General features: G+C 38.7%; 1 protein-coding gene across 6 annotated transcripts in view; it reads right to left on the bottom strand.

The window, feature by feature from the left end:
* The window catches only part of CEP192 (centrosomal protein 192), a 135,270-nt gene that overhangs the window by 110,639 nt on the left and 6,346 nt on the right, over positions 1 to 18,285 (bottom strand). For 4 of the 6 annotated variants that reach the window (XM_047698551.1, XM_047698552.1, XM_047698553.1 and 1 more), the window contains 4 exons: positions 16,722 to 16,889; positions 15,613 to 15,738; positions 6,950 to 7,125; positions 1,959 to 2,011 (listed from right to left, as the gene is read on the bottom strand). In XM_047698551.1, coding sequence (XP_047554507.1) covers positions 1,959 to 2,011; positions 6,950 to 7,125; positions 15,613 to 15,738; positions 16,722 to 16,889 — 523 coding nt within the window. Of the gene's footprint in view, positions 1 to 1,958; positions 2,012 to 6,949; positions 7,126 to 11,895; positions 12,015 to 12,602; positions 12,892 to 15,612; positions 15,739 to 16,721; positions 16,890 to 18,285 lie in introns of those variants that run through there. The other 2 variants (XM_047698556.1, XM_047698557.1) reach the window with 2 other exon arrangements.

Here is an 18,285-nt window from a genome sequence, read left to right as displayed (position 1 = left end):
CTGAGACACTGTTAAAATTTAACATCTCAAATTGTATGTACAAGCTCAGAAGACCTAGTAATATAGTTAGGACACTAATACCCAAATGAATTTGAATACAAGGCTTGTGGTAGGAAGTGAAGATAATAGCCAAGTTGGACTCTGCGGCCTATACTGAAATCACTGATTGTTCTACTTCTCAACTCAGGGACAACATAATCCTAAAGGCACACAGCAGGTTGTTAAGGGAATTCAAGGTCAACAAAAGATAACATGGCCTTCAACTTTATTTCACAATCTTATTAAATTTATCTTTAAAATTAGATAGCAAAATACACAATTTTTAAGATAAAAACATGGGCTCACTATATAATTGCATACTTGTAGAAAACAGTGAATTATGCTCACAAAGATCAAAGATGTGGCAATAAAAAAACAATGAACAAACAAAAAAAACAGAATTAGACTCAAACACATCTGAGAACAAAGTGGTGGTTCCTGGAGGGGAGAGGGTGGAACAATAGGTAAAACAGATGAATACATAAAATCCCAATTATAAAATAGATACGTCATAGGGATGAAAAGTACTACATAGAGAATATAGTCAATAATATTATAGTAATTTGCATGGTGACAGAGAATAACTACACTTCTGGTGGAGAGCATTTATGATGTATAGAGTTGCTGAACTGCTTTGTTGTATACTAATAACTATACTTTGTTGAAACTAAGAGAACATTATATATGAACTATACTTTAAGAATAAGAAAAAGGGGCGTCTGGGTGGCTCAGTCCATTAAATGTCTGCTTTCAGCTCAGGTCATGGTCCCAGGGTCCTGGGATTATACCCCACATCAGGCTTCCTACTTGGAACATTCCTTTGAGGAGCCATGTGGAACTGGTGGGGCTGACAGCTGTATATACACACACACACACACATATATATATATGCACACACATACACACAGATATATACACACACATATATGTACACTGATATATATGTATACACACACACACACACACACTCACAAAGAAGTGGACCTGAGTGCAGGCTTGACAAACAGAGTATTTTACTCCAACCTACCCCTTGACAGTGATTTACATAGGGGAGAACTTATGACCCAAGTGAGCTCATTAGAGTTGTCTTTTTTTCTTTCCCCTCAAAGAAAGTTCATGGTCTTTTTTTTTGTTTTAAGATTTTATTTATTTATTTGTCAGAGAGATAGCGAGAGCAGGAACACAAGCAGGGGGAGTGGGAGAAGGAGAAGCAGCCTTCCTGCCAAGCAGGGACCCTGAGGCAGGGCTCAATCCCCCAACCCAGGAATCATGACCTGAGCTGAAGGTAGACGCTTAACGACTGAGCCACCCAGGCACCCCAGCATGGTCATTTTTTCTTATCACAAATGTTAAGAATGTAGGCTTGCTACAAAGGAAGACAGCTTCCTGATCATTCAAGTAATCACTGAGTGCCAACTATGTGCCAGGCACTCAGGATACAATAAACAAAACAAAGATGGAAGCATGGGTGGGTCAGTAAGCTAAACATCCACCTTCAGCTCAGGTTATGAACCCAGGGTCATGGGATTGAGTCCTGCGTGGGGCTCCCTGCAGGGAGCCTGCTTCTCCCTCTGCCTGCCACACCCCCTGCTATTGCTCTCTCTGGCAAATAAATAAAACCTTTTAAAAGAATAACATAAATGAAACAAAGTGAAACTTTTACCCTCCCAGAGCCATCTTTCAAGAGGGAGCCAGCATGGAGTGAAACAGAGCAAAAGTGGAAAAGTCCTAATGACAAGGGAGCCCTGGACCAGGACTATGCTCACGTGCCGATTACTTGAGGCAGTAACGTGGATCTCTGCTATTTAAAGTACATACTTCTAACTGAAATTACTACTGTTTAATACTTTGCACATGTGAAATGGAAACTTTCACTCTCCCAGTTACACTCCAGAAATTGGTAACATATAAAAGATTACCTTGTTATCCTTATTATTCATCCATGGTTGTAAGCAAAAATCAACAGGTGAGTCTGTTTTACAAAACAAAAATAATTGAGACCAAATTATTTAATCAATAAAAATGCAATAGCCCCTAAAAGTAGCAAATTAATGAACTAAACATTTTTTCCCTTTAGTAGAATAAAGCACTTTTATATCATGGTACAAGAAGTTATCACTGGTCAGTTTAATTAAAAAACTATCAGGGTGGGAAGTATGAAAAATTATACATATGCCAAAAAAACACTCACTATGAATCTAATCAAGGCTTTAAAGCTAACTTTTGCTTTACAGAGGATACAGGGAAGAGAGAAACAAGAAAAATGACAGCATGACTAAACAGACAGACAAATCCAAATCATGGGACAATCTATAGGGTGACAGACTGAGCTTTTTTCAACAGGAACTGACTTAGGACATAGAACAAATAATATACCGTAACATATGGTAACCTTCTTTGGACTCCAATTCAAGCAAACCAACCTGGATAATTAGTAAAATGAATATGGACTAGAGTACTATATGATAATAAAAGAACCGTTAAGTCTGTTAGTGGTGTTAATAGCACTGTGCTTATGTAAGAAAACATCTGTATTTTTACGGATGCACACTAAAACAATACTTGAATTTTAAAATATCAGAAAAAAGTAACACGAAAACAGAAGAGATAAAGCAAGTATGACTAAATCTTATACTAACTGGGACTGTGATATAAGTATATGGGTTTTTTTAATGGACATAAAATTTGCATACCATGAAATCACCAGTCTCCTAAAGCATTCAATTCCCTGGTTTTTAGTAAATTCTCAAGGTTGTACAACCATAAGCACTCTTTAATGACACAATATTTTCATCACTCCAGAAAGAAACACTGTATCTATTAGCAGTCATTCCCCATTCTCCCCTTTCCCTGGCCCTGGCCACCACACATCTACTGTCTCTATGGATTTGCCGATCCGATCCGATGTCTACAGATATCTATGGATGAAAAGATCCTACAACATGTGGCCTTTGTATCTGTCTTCCTTCACTTAGACTAATGTATTCAAAGTTCATCCATATTATAGTACATATCAATACTTCACTCCATTTTAAGGCTCAGTGATATTCCACTGTATGAAGTTTTTGCATTGTTTCCACTCTTTCACTATTGTGATTAATGCTGCTATGAACACTCATGTACAAGTTTTTGTGTGGACATACGTTTTCATTTCTCTTGGGTATATACCTAGGACTGCAACTACTGGCTCAAACAGTAGCGTGATGTTTTGAAGAACTGTCAAACTAGTTTCACAGCAACTGCATCATTTTAACATACCCACCAGCAATGAATGAGAGTTTTAATTTCTCCATATCCTCACCACACTTGCTATTTTCCAACTTTTTGATTATAGCCTAAACCCAGCAGGAGTTAATAAGCCTAAACCCAGCAGGAGAAGAGAAATAATAAAGAGCAGAAATCAATGAAACAGAAACCAAAAGAACAGTAGAAGAGATCAACAGGGACACCTGGGTGGCTCAGTCGGTTAAGCGTCTGCCATTGGCTCAGGTCATGACCCTAAAGTTGTGGGATAGAGTCCCACAACAGGCTCCTTGCTCAGCAAGGAGCCTGCCTTTCCCTCTGCCCCTCCCCTGCTGTGCTCCCTCTCTGTCTCTCTCTCTCCGAAAAATAAATAAAATCTTAAAAAAAAAAAAAAAAAAAAGAAGATGAGATCAACGAAACTAGGAGCTGGTTCTTTGAAAGAATTAATAAGCGTGTTTAAACCACTGGCCAGACTTATCAAAAGAAAAGAGAAAGAATCCAAATAAATAAAATCGCAAATGAAGCAGATAAATCACCACCAACACCCAAGAAATAAAAACAATTATAAGAACATATTACGAGCAACTAAATGCCAACAAATTAGGCAATCTGGAAGAAATGGATGCATTCCTAGAAAAGAATAAACCACCAAAACAGAACCACAAAGAAATAGAAAATCTGAACAGATCCATAACTGGCAAGGAAATGGAAACTAATCAAAAACACCCCAACAAACAAGAGTCCAGGGTCAGATGGCTTCCCAGGAGAATTCTACCAGAACATTTAAAGAAGAATTAATACCTATTCTTCTGAAGCTCTTTCAAAAAATAGGAATGGAAGGAAAATTTCCAAATGCATTTTATGAATCCAGCATTACCTTGACCCCAAAACCAGACAAAGACCCTACTAAAAAGGAGAATTACAGACCAATATCCCTGATGAACACGGATGCAAAAATTCTCACCAAGATATTAGCCAACAGGATCCAACAGTAAACTGAAAGGATTATTCACCATGACAAAGTGGGATTCATTCCTGGGTTGCAAGGTGGCTCAACATCTGCAAACCAACCACTGTGATACAATACACTAATCAAAGAAAGTACAAGAATCGTATCATCCTTCCAGATGCAGAAAAAAGTATTTGACAAAGTACAGCATCCTTTCTTGATTAAAACTCTTCACAGTGTAGGGATAGAGGGAACATACCTCAATATCATAAAAGCCATATATGAAAAGCCCACAGCGAATATAATTCTCAATGGGGAAAAACTGAGAGCTTTTCCCCTAAGATCAGGAACACGGCAGGGATGTCCACTATCACCACTGCTATTCGACATAGTACCAGAAGTCCTATCCTCAGCAATCAGACAACAAAAAGAAGTAAAAGGCATCCAGATAGGCAAAGTAGTCAAACTCTCACTCTTTGCAGATGATATGACACTACAGGTGGAAAACCCAAAACACTCTAACCCAAAATTGCCAGAACTCATACAGGAATTCAGCAAAGTAGCAGGATATAAAATCAATGCACAGAAATCAGTTGCATTTCTATACACCAAAAATGAGACAGAAGAAAGAGAAATTAAGGAGTCGATCCCATTTACAACTGTACCTGAAACTATAAGATACCTAGGAGTAAATCTTATCAAAGAGGCAAAGAATCTGTACTCAGAAAACTATAGAATACTCATGAAAGAAATTGAGGAAGACACAAAGAAATGGAAAAACATTCCATGCTCATGGATCAAAGGAACAAATATTGTAAAAACGTCTATGCTACCTAGAGCAATCTACAGAGTTAATGAAATTCCTATCAACATACCATCAACTTTTTTCAAGAGCTGGAACAATCAATCATAAAATTTGTATGGAACCAGAAAACCCCAGACAGCCAGAGGAATGCTGAAAAAGAAAACCAAAGCTGGTGACATAATAGTTCCAGACTTCAAGCTCTATTACAAAGCTGTGATCCATCAAGACAGCACAGTGTTGGCTAAAAAACAGACACACAGATCAATGCAACAGAATAGAGAACTCAGAAATGGACCCTAAACTCTATGGTCAAGTAATCTTTAGACAAAGCAGGAAAGAATACCCAATAAAAAAAGACAGTCTCTTCAACAAATGGTGTTGGGAAAATTGGACAGCCACATGCAGAAAAATGAAACTGGACCATCTCCTCTCACCATACACAAAAATAGACTCAAAATGGCTCAAAGTCCTAAATGTGAGACAGGAATCCACCAATCCTTCAGGAGAACACAGGCAGCAACCTCTTCGACCTTAGCTGTGGGAACTTCTTAGACATATAACCAAAGGCAAGGGAAACAAGGGTAAAAATGAACTATTGGAACTTCATCAAGATAAAAAGCTTTTATACAGCAAAGGAAATAGTCAACAAAACCAAAAGACAACTTACAGAATGGGAGAAGATATAAGATAAAGGGCTAGTATCCAAAATCCATAAAGAATTTAACAAACTCAACACCAAGGAATAAAAAAATTCCAATCAAGAACAGAAGTCAGGATGCCTGGATGGCTCAGTCAGTTAAGCATCTACCTTCAGCTCAGGTCATGATCCCAGGGTCCTGGGATCAAGCCCTGCATTGGGCTCCTTGCTTGACAGCGAGTCTGCCTCTTCCTCTCCTTCTGCCTGCTGCTCCCCCTGCTTGTGCTATTTCTGACAAATGGATAAATAAAATCTTTTTTAAAAATAAAAATGGGAAGAAGACATGAACAGATATTTCTGCAAAGAAGACATCCAAATGGTCAACAGACAGACACATGAGAAAGTGCTCAACATCACTTGGCATCAGGGAAATAGAAATCAAAACCACAATGATACCACCTCACACCAGTCGGAATGGCTAAAATTAACAAGCCCAGAAACAACAGATGTTGACGAGGATGCAGAGAAAGGGGAACCCTCCTACACTGTTGGTGGGAATGCAAGCCGGTGCAGCCACTCTGGAGAACAGTATGGAGGTTCCTAGAAAAGTTGAAAATAGAGCTACCTTATGACCAAACAATTGCACTACTGGGTGTTTAACACAAAGATACCAATGTAGTTATCTGAAGGGACACCTATACCCCAATGTTTATGGCAGCAATGTCCACAATAGCCAAACTATGGAAAGAGCCCAATGTCCCTCAACAGATGAATGGATAAAGATGTGATATACAGACATACAGTGGAATATTATGCAGCCATTAAAAAAAAAAAATGAAATCTTGCCATTTGCTACAATGTGGAGAGAACTAGAGGGTATTATGCTAAGCGAAACAAGTCAATCAGACTCTTAATTTCCGGAAACAAAATGAGGGTTGCTGGAGTGGAGAGGGGTGGGAGGGATGGGGTGGCTAGGTGATGGACACTGGGGAGGGTTTGTGTTGTGGTGAGCACTATGTATTGTGTAAGACTGATGAATCACAGACCTGTACCCCTAACATTATATGTTAATACCAAAAAAAATTTTTTAATAAAAAGATTAATCAAGAGACCATTTCCTATAAAAATATTAATAGGTAAATGCCAAACCATAAGTGTCTTTCAGTTTACCATACTGTAGCTTAAGATAAATAACAAAGATAGACAAATCAGAAAGGAAACTGAAATATATGCATTAGGCAGTAATTTCTAAAAGTAATTTCTATAAATTCAGTACCTTGCACTTGTTCCAGTGGTGAAATCTTATCAAAAGGATCTTGGCTCTGAAAGCGTTTTGCAGTTTTAGCCTGCTCCTCTTCTGTTCTTGCTATATCACTTTGCAAAGCAGACTCTTCAAGAACAGCATCTGACAAATGTTGACTTTCTATATGGTTCTTTTTCTTAGAGACAGAACTTTCCAGTAGGGAACAGAATAATGATTAAATGTTAGTTACCTTGGGTAAATCAATAAAATATTAATTAATCAGTTATGTATTTAATATCACAAAAAGAAAAAAATGGATACAGTGGAAAGAAAAATTTCGAGGACCAGCCAGACACTACAACTGGCTCCACTGTAGGTGCCCTGGGGACTGCACACCATCTTGGGTCCAGAGATACAGTCTACCAAAATCAAATACAGTATCATATTGCTATTCTGCCTCTCAAGTGATAAAATGAGGGTTTTTTTTCTTTCCTAAATAAGTATCTCTGAATCTATCATATATGGAGAAAAACAGCTTTCTAAAAACAAAGAAGACTTAAAGGACACTAGTATATATGCCAAAAAGCTGATTCTCTGAATTATGAAGTGCTTTAAAAGTTTTACTTTTAGCCCCTGCCACTGGCCTTGTCCTCATCTTTGTATCTCTGTTGTTTTATATTTGGATGACAATGTTTTTCCTTAAAGACAATTTTCCTCCCAATCTTAACCAAATCTCATGGGTCTCATGCAGCTCATCACAGCCTTCTGCCAGCAAGAGGAGGGGTAGGGATGAACTTTTTAGAAAAATGCCTCTAAATGCAATAAAGCCATCATCTGACAAACTGCTATCTAGGGCCAAGCTTAAATCTGACCAGGATGGATGAAAACATAGTCCTTTCACATATTCTGAGTGCTAACCCTCTTTGCCTGAGGCAACTCCCAACTGCAATTTACCTCCCAGTTTCTCCATGTCTGTACTGGGGTTGTAATACATAGAAAGCCATTACCAACAGTTCAATCCAAAGGTGCATTCATAGGTCGATACAGGAAAGTTTCATCCCAATCAAACAGAAACTGAGTAAAACAGAGGGTAGAGGTAGGTGGAAAGACTGTAAGTGAATACAAAGTTGTACGATAAAGAAGAGAGAAAAAGAAGTGTGGGGATGTGCACAACAAAGGAAACTGAAAAAATGCAAAGACAGTCTACAGAATGGGAGAAAATATTTGTGAATCATATCCGATAAAGGGTTAATATCCAAAATATATAAAGAACTCATACAACTCAATATCAAAAACAAAACAAAAAGCAAACAAGCAGACAACAGGATTAAAAAATGGGCAGATCTGACTATTTTTCCAAAGAAGACATACAGATGACCAACAGGTACATGAAAAGATGTTTGGGGCACCTGAGTGGCTCAGTGGGTTAAAAGGCTCTGCCTTCAGCTCAGGTCATGATCCCAGGGTCCTGGAATCGAGCCCCTCATCGGGCTCTGTGCTCGGCAGGGAGACTGCCTCCCCTACCCTCTCTGCCTGCCTCTCTGCCTACTTGTGATTTCTGTCAAATAAATAAATAAAAATTTAAAAAAAAAAGGTGTTCAATGTCACTAATCATCAGGGAAATGCAAATCAGAACCACAGTGAAACATCGCCTAACACCTGTTGTAATAATTGTTATAAAAAAGACAAGAGGGCTTGTCTTTGGCTCAGTCGGTGAAGCATCTGCCTTAGAATCAGGTCATGATCCCAGGATCCTGGGATCAAGCCCCACATTGGGCTTCCTGCTCAGCGGGGAGTCTACTCCCTCTGCCGGCTGCTCCCCCTGCTTGTGCACACACACACAGTCTCTCTGACAAATAAATATTTTTTAAAAATAAATTAAAATAAAAAAATTTAAAAGACAAGAAATAATAAGTGTTGGTGAGGATGTGCAGTGCTGGGATGTGAACTAGGAATGTAAACTGGTGCAGTCACTATGGAAAACCATATGGAGGTTCTTCAAAAATTAAAAATAAAACTACTATATGATCCAGCAATCCCACATCAGAGTATTAATCCAAAGAAAACTGAAGCCTTAACTCAAAAAGATATATGGCACCTCCATGTTCACTGCAGCACTATTTACAATAGCCAAGAGGGAAACAATTTAAGTGTCTGACAGATGAATACAAAAAATGTTGTATATATACACGATGGGGTATTATTCAGCCATAAAAAAAGGAAATCTTACCATTTGCAGTAACATGGATAGACTTTAAGGGCATTATGGTAAGTAAGACAGAGAAAGACAAATACCACATAATTTATATGCAGAATCTAAAAATAAGAACAAAAAACTAACCTCACAGATAGAATGGTTCCAGAGGTAGGGGATCGTGGCAGAAGAAACAGGTGAAGGGGGTCAAAAGGTACAAACTTCCAGATATAAAATAAGTCATGGGGATATAATGTATAGCATGGTGACTACAGGTAATTACACTGTACTGCATATCTGAAAGTTACCACAAGAGTAAATCTTAAAAGTTCTCATCATAAGAAAAAAAATTTCTGTAACTATGTAAGGTGACCAATATTAACTAGACTTATTGTGGTGATCATTTTGCAGTATATACAAATATCAAATCATTACGTTGCACAACTGAAATTAATATAATGTTATATGTCAACCATATTTCAAATAAGTGAGAATATAAAAGGGAAAAGAAAGACAGTAAAGGTCCCTAGGTGACATATTAAAAAAAAAAAAAAAAAGTGGTGGGGAAGCAAAATGGAGACATCAAATAAATAAAGAAGTCATGACATTTAGGTTAATTTCATATTTCAAAGCGTCCCACTCCAAGAAGAGCATGTGCACTTTACCCTTGAATAAGATGGGGGTTGGGGCACTGACCTCCTGCATAACTGGAAATCCATGTCTAACTTCTGACTCCCCCAAAACTTAACTACTTAATTGAACTACTGTTGACTGGAAGCCTTACAAATCACATATACAGTTAATTAACACACACTTTGTGTGTGTGTGTGTGTGTGTGTGTATGTGCACATATATATATATATATGCCATGCTATTTCTTATAATAAAGCTAAAGAAAATGTTATTAAGAAAATCATAAGAGAAAATACACTTTTAGTACTATGTATTTACTGAAACAAAACTGCATGTAAATGGATCCATGCAGTTCAAGGGTCAACTGTAGCGTGACCATTAGAACTTTCTAACAGAGTCAGTTAAATTAACCACCTCCCCTAAATCTACTGCCTCAAAACTATAGCTCTCACTTGTTCTTATTAGCCCATCAAAATTCCTCAAACTAAGTCAAATATTAAGTCAAATAAGCTTCAAGTTAAAGTGGCAAGAGTAACTTCTAGGAGTGCATGAAAATGACAATAAAGGACCTCTATAAAAGTGAAGCAATCTGGGGTGCTGGGTGGCTCAGATGGTTGGGCGTCTGCCTTCGGTTCAGGTCATGATCCCGGGGTCCTGGGATCGAGCCCTGCATAGGGCTCTCTGCTCAGCAGGGAGCCTGCTTCCTCCTTTCCCCACCCCTGCTCCCCCTGCTTGTGCTCTTTCTCTCTCTCTCTCAAATAAATAAATAAAATCTTAAAAAAAAAAAAAAAAAAAGTGAAGCAATCTGGATGAGAGCCACCAGTCCTAGCCCGAGCTTACCTCAGATTCTAGAATCTGAACAGCAGATGGGATATGCAGGAGAAACAAAAGCATGGTCCAGAACAAGAACAAAAGGGCCGGGAAGCAGAAAACAAATCTGCCAGGAAGAATTGCAGAAATGTTTCCTGACTATAGTAGGAAGGAGGGCAGGAGGGAGTCCAAAGGAAAGGGATGACTGAAAGTCTATCAGGCGCCCATGCAGGGTAGTGCTCCACTCTCACTCCCCAGCCCACACAAACAAAACAGCAGTGTCAACATGTTGCTGTACACCTAGGAAGGCTCTTCTAGGAAGGCATATGAAACGCCTGTGTAGAATGAAGCTACGGTGGTGACAGCAGCATTAAACACCCGGCATGGAATCCGTAAAGCGAAGCCGGCCATGAGCTTGCACGAAGACCTAACAGAAATGAGATCTGGATACCCACTAGCCCACACCAGCAACCTAGAAGACAGCCATAAATCAGATGCAGGAGAAGGAGCAGCTTGAGAGATAAAAATAAAGATGAACAAAGTAAACAACCCCAGACACAAAGATAATTTATAGAACTTTGAAAAATCTCAATTAGAATTCTCAGAAAACATTGAAGTCACTATTATATCCACAAAAAGGAGCTATTATAAAAAAAAATGAAAAGTTCAGAAAAAAAAAGCTCTCAAAATTATGACTGCCAAATGATTTAATAGAAGGGTAGGGAAAAAATTAGGAACTTTATCTAGAACACTGCCTATTTGCACTGAAACAAAAGAAAAACAAAAACAAAAAAGGAAAAAAATAATGGAAATAGATCAACTCAGGCAATCCAAAACCGCAGTCCCAGAAAGAAAGAAAATAGAAAAATACCAAAGTAATAATAATTATTTAGAACTAAAGCATACAAATCTCTGGATTGATGCCAATTAGAATTTGGTTGGGGGTATGGGCACCCACCATGGACTCAGGGAGGATTCTAAGAGTTTCCAGAGAGAAAAAAGTTCAAATACAAATGGTCAAGTATCAAAATGACATCAGGCTTCTCACACTATGTAGCAGTGCCTTCAAAATTTTGTGAAAGTTATTTTTATCTTTAAATCCTATCCTCAGTTAAAATATTCATTAATTCCAAAGTTAGAATAAGGATATTTTAAAAACATAAATTCCACCCTCCCCGAGAAGGAGCCACAGAAGCCATCCTTCACACAGGGATAAGAGCATACCTCTGCAGGCTGTGCACCCACCATCACAAGTAGCTCACAGGAAGTCCAGGCTCTCAGACTAACAACCCAGAACTTCAGACTACTCAGTGGGGGCAAGGAGCAGCCCCAAAGCACTCACCTCTACCCAATGAAAGTCTAGAGTGAGGCCAGTACACTGCATGTAGGACTCCACCTTACCAGGTCTTCTATCTTCCATTAAAAGGGATCAACAAGACCACTTCCCAGATCTCCTGGCCCACATCAAAGAGTCAAGTGTTACTTCCGATAGTCTCCTCCCCTCCCCCCATATCTAATGTCTCATTGCCAACACCAGTTCAGTGGGACTAACTTCATGATGCCCTTCAATAAGCCCAGGACTCCTTACCACTGACAAAGATCCACAAGGATACTCCCCCTACCCAGCCCAACAAATCAATGCTGAATCAGCAAAATCTTGCTATTCCTGAGCCCTTCCTATGAACATCCCTTTCACCTCACTGCTTTACGGAACACCTGGATGTCCTGTGAGGACACTGCCTCCCTTAAACACTGGCAAGTGAGGACTATCCGTCTCTCCCACAGCCTTGGAATCACTGGGTGTGGAGATGGAATGGGTGTCTCTATCACCATGTCCCCTCAGTACAACTTCCAGATCATCCTCACTAAAGCCTCCTAGCCTGGAGTCACCTATGACCCCTCACAGCATCTGCCTTAGTACCTCAACTCTGTAACCCTCTCTCTGCTGTAACCCAAGCCCCCAATCCATTCATATCCCCACATCCCACATTCCCTTGCTGTTCTACTATCCTCTTCCTTAACCTAATCAGATGGCCAATCATCACACACCTCAGCTTCCTCATCCCTCACTGCTTTCATCAAACTACAAGCCTAGTTAAACCCAACTCTCTCCTCACACCCTGCAAGCACCCCAACAGCTGAATGTGGTTGGAGATAACATCACAATCACAATAAATTCATGACCATGACCCCTGAGTGGGACTCCTGATGCTGTCTGACAATGCCACTATTTCCCTCTCTCCTCCCCTCCCACATGCCCTTGACTGTTTACATCTCTCTACTGCTCCTCTACCCTGAGTTGATGTCATGTCTCCCACTGCACTGAGAGACCCTAAGCACTGAAAAGACAACTTCCTCAGATTCTTACCAGGACATGTACCCATACATTCTGCCTTCCCACTGGTTAATACAGAGGAATTATCCATGGTCTTACCTCTCTAGTCATTCCTTCCACGACACATTAGTTCCTGGCCTCTTATTTTTGTAGAAGTATTTCTCTAACAATTCTCTTCTTTCTACATAATCAAATTTTCCTATTCCAGATCATTCCTATTACTACATAAACTTGCAGTAACCTCTCTCACCACAAAAGAAAAAAGAAAAACTTCTCTTGACACACTATACTCACCAGGTATCACAGCCCCATTTTTTGGTTTCCTTTTGCAGCAAACTCACCATCTCCAAAATGAACCTCCCATTCTCTCCTAAACTCATTCTCCTACACTATTGTGCCTCCTCCTATTTCCACCAAAACCACTTATCAGGGTTACCAATGACCAAACCTACGTGAATTCCAATGGTCACTTCTTAGTCCTCATTTTATTTGACACACTGGATCCCTTTCTCTTCTTTTACATATGTTCTTTCTGTGGCTTCTGAAACACTTTGTTGTCTGCCCAACCTCCAGCCACTAATCCTTAGCCTCCATGTCTATTCCTCCTCTCCCCAACTTAACAATGAAGTGCGCCAACATGAGGCCCTGGTGCTCTTCTGTTCTCCATCTACCTCCCCACTTTGATAATCCAACCTCCTAAAGGGTCTTCCTGTTTCCAGACTTGCCTCCCAACAGTCTGTTCACCCCACTGTAGCCAGAGTGAACCTTCTAAAACATAATCCTTGAATGGTTTCCACCTCTTTCAAAATCTTGCTCACCCCATGGCAGCCTCCTTCCTGCTGTTTGAACACAGGTATGCTCTGACCTTAGTGCCTCTACACTCGTGCAGCCTCCACCTGAAGTCCTCTTCCTCCTAATGTCTACATGGCTAACTGCCTCCTTCAAGTCTTCGTTCAGATCTTACACCTCCCTCAATGAGATCCACACTGACCATTCCCTTCAGCTTACCCATTTACCCTCCTTATCATGTTCTGGTTTTTTTTTCTAGCACTTTTCCCTTCAAGTATACTATAAAACTGGTATATTTTTAATGTCTTTTTGTTTTAATGTCTGTTCTGGTATTTCCCAAGTACTTAGAGAAGTACCTGGCACACAGTAGGCACGCGGTCAAAAATACACATGGAATGAATGAGTATTCAAAGAGTTAACATCTTTAATATATAGAAAGTGCTTATATCCAAATGTTACCAAGAGGCAATTCACAACAAAAATATAAGTAATGAATAAACATTAAAGTATGTTCAATTCCATAAATACTCTATTATGAATTCAAACAGAAACTTTAAGGATGCCTGTAATACCACCATCAAGAGATAACTACCATTTACATTTTGGTTTATAGCCTTCCAGATTTTCCTCTATGCATTTATGCATGTGTACAAATTTTTTTACTTCTAAATTCAAGGATTAAAAATAATACCACCAAATGTTGGGGAAGGCTCAGAGAAGGCTTTCTCATGTACATCTTCTAGTGGGAGTGTAAAGTGGAACAAATCTTCTAAAGAGCAATGTGCTGCTTTGTAACAGTCTTTAAATATTAACTCAGCAATTTCAGTCCTAGGAATTTATCTGAATACAATGATTTGCTAGGTGTGCAAATAAATAAATAAAATTCAGTAAATTTGTAATAGCAAAATTCCAATAATCTAAATGTCTAACGTAGTGCAGACATTAACACGACATATATCTACATTAATTATAATTGAAAGATGAGCATAATACACTAATTTTTTAAAGTTATAAACAGTATGGGGGCGCCTGGGTGGCTCAGTGGGTTAAGCCTCCGCCTTCGGCTCAGGTCATGATCTCAGGGTCCTGGGATCCAGCCCCATATCCCCTCTGCTCAGCGGGGAGCCTGCTTCCCCCTCTCTCTCTGCTTGCTTCTCTGCCTACTTGTGATCTCTGTCAAATAAATAAATAAATAAAATCTTTTTTAAAAAGTTATAAATAGTATGTACAGTTCAATCCCCTATTTGTAAAAAAAAAAAAAAAAAAAACCAACTTAATATGTACACGTATAGATGCATAGAAAGCAGTCTGGAAGGGGCTCCTGGATGGTTCAGTTGGTCAAGCATCTGCCTTCAACTCAGATCATGATCTCAGGGTCCTGGGATCAAGCCCTGTGTCAGTCTTGGTACTCAGCGGGGAGTCTGCTTATCCATCTGCCCCTTCCCCTGCTCCTGCTCTGTCAAATAAATAAAATCTATAAAAAGAAAGAAAGAAAGAAAGCAGTCTGGAAGACTATAAATAGATAATCAATGACTATTCTCTCTTACTTTTTTGAAGATCTTATTTTTAAGTAATCTCTATACCCAGTGTAGGGCTCGACCTTAAAACCCTGAGATCAAAGGTTGCATGCTCTGCAGACTGAGCCAGCCGGGTGCCCCAGTGACTATTCTCTAGTTAGTAAGACTACAGACTTAGTGTCTTCCTTACAATTCTTTGCATTTTCTACTTTTTTAAATGAGCTTATACTACTTTTGGAATGATAAAAGGTATTCTGAAAGACTAAAAATGGTTGTGATTAAAAACATATAAAGAAAACTCCTAAGAAGATTCTTATAATTAGAATTATTCAGAGACATAGTCACACTTTCATTTTCCATAAGACTGAGTGAGGCCTGCTTTTAACATGGCAAAAACAAAATGAAGGTATGAACTTACTCATCATCCGGGAAGCTAAGTTGTAACTTCTCTCTTGGGTCACCTTCACTCTGGATGCTGGGAGATGATTCAGATGGAACTGAAAACTTCCCTTCTACTAAATAAGATGCCTGGATATCAGAATACCTACACACATACAAAAAAATTTGTTTTGTTAATAGTTAAATTATGCATATTTAAAATTCACCATGACATTAGGGCCACATGACTATAAAACCAACTGCTAGGGGATAAAAATAAACAGGGCCCCCAGTGTTCAAAACCATCATCTCAGGTGCAAAGCACTGAAAATCTACGTGTCAAGAATGAGGTGTGTTCTTACTAAACAAAGAGTCACAGAAATCTTAAAGCTAAAAGTCTTCAGAGTTAAACTCTTCATTCTAAAGGTAAAGATAATGCTTCTTACCAAACATCCAGGTTGGGAGGAGGACAGGAAAGTAGTTAGATTATTTAAGCATGGGCAAACTTTACACATCATACAAGATGGATGGGCTGTACACGTCACATACGGAGATGCAACTCAAATTACTGGCTGCCAGTAAGGCTGAACTAATACAAATCCAAAACACTATGAACAGAGAAAACAATTAGTAGACCAAAAGGTCACTGGTACTCAGTTCCAAATCCACCCACCCACTACTGATTAAGGCAATGGAATAAGGAAATGTATACATTTTTCAAAATAATTATATATACATATGAATATATATAACATATGTATACATACATATATCATATACTTAAATATGATATACATATCATATTACATATATAAATATACATAAAGCAAAAGCTCAAGCTTGGCTGAGAAGTTTTTTAAATATATTTATTATTTGAGAAAGAGAGCACGCACGTGTACCCGCACAAGCATGCAGGGGTGAGAGGTAGAGGGAGAAAATCCCCAAACCAACTCCCTGGAGAGTGTGGAGCCCAGTTCAGGGCTCAATCCCAGGACCTGAGATCATGACCTGAGCCAAAGCCAAGAGCTGGGACACTTAACCAACTGAGTCACCCAGGTGCCCCTTGGCTGAGAAATTTTTACAGAAGTATCAATGTATTGCAGGCTTTCTAGACCTTACAAAAAAATCATGTGTTCTAAAAGTTCTTACCTGTTGTCAGCACTGGATCTGTTTCTAGCAAGTGTTGAAACAGCAACAGGCAAGCCAAGATTTGAAGGAAGAGTGACATTTTCCAAAATCTCACTATTACCAAATAATGAATTGGTTAAAAAGCTTGGAAATGACTCTTCAGCTATTCCTCGGAAATCTTCCATCTCACTACAACAATAAAAGCTTTTTAAAAATCAAATACTATAAAACCTTTCCAAATGATTAAAAGTCTCAAAAATCTTAGAAAACTGATAGATCTTAGAGAAAAATCATTTTCTTGGAACAGCACAAAGGGAATAAAATCAACAAGCATTTGGAGGTAAAGTAATTCTCAGAATACTTTGCTACTTAAGAGCTGAGACTACAAATGTCAAACTATCTTTTTATAATTAACCTAATAAGTGTTATTTATAAATAACATAACAAATTTGTAAAATATAACACAGATTAATTTACTCTTGGTTTACTATCGCAAAGAATATCAATTGCCACACTTGTCTAGTAAAAAAACAGAGACCCAACACTGAAGGAATATACAGATGATTTCAGGAAGTACTTCATTCTAACATGGAGGAGGAAAAAAAATTAAACCAGCAAAATCTAGCCCCTAATTTCAGAAATTATTCTTAAGGAGGAGTAAATGTTAGTTTAAAAGGGAAGTCCATTGAAGGAAAAAATTAAAGTTAAATCAAGTCTAGCTGGCACATGGACAAGACAAAAATGGTGAAAGTGGTATACAAAGGACTTACTCTGGAAATACAAAGGACTCATCTGGCACAGAATCTGTATTACTGAGAGATCTTCCAGCCCACATTGGACCCTGGCTCTACTTAACCCTGATTACAGTACTTAGGAGATGTAATCTCAAAATTACTTCAGTGTTTATCATGTAAGGGTTATATGGAATTCAGTAAAAAAAATTAAATCATGAAAGGCTCAATAAATGAGAGAGTATAGGCCCTCTACCTTGAAAAATGAGTAGAACTTCGACAGGCCAAGTATGACATGAGGGGGCTCTCAAAGATAACAAATAAACATGAGCAAGGTGGAAGAGAATTAAGATTTATTGTATATTCACGACCTTAACTCATTTATCCCACTTTATGAATGAAGAAACAAACTGAAACCAAATTAGCTAAATGTACCAAGGTTGCACAATTAGTAAAATTCAAACCCAGGTCTGACCCCAAAATCCACCCCAAGTACTAAATACGTGGAGGCAATAGACATGTACTTCAATGTGTTTTGGCAACGAGTATACAAAAAACACAGTGAATGAAACCATGAAGTCAGATTCTAAAAGTCTTAAAAGGTACATTAGGAAGTATGGACAGTATTCCGCAGCCCAGGGACGGACTGATCCTGACAGAGGAAGGGAGAGGGCTTAATACCTGAAAGGATATTCAAAGAGCTACCACAACTGGTGAGATAGAGGCCAATGACAGACTATGCTGGGGCCAATGACAAATGCACTCAAGTATTGGTATTAGAGAGAATGGGCTAACTAACTCTATAGAGTAGAAAATATTTAAGAATTTTAGAGAGCTATAAAATATATTTGACT

Source organism: Lutra lutra, chromosome 12 (assembly GCF_902655055.1).
Source record: "Lutra lutra chromosome 12, mLutLut1.2, whole genome shotgun sequence".
Lineage (NCBI taxonomy): Eukaryota > Metazoa > Chordata > Mammalia > Carnivora > Mustelidae > Lutra > Lutra lutra.
This window is presented reverse-complemented; position numbering and strand designations above follow the sequence as displayed.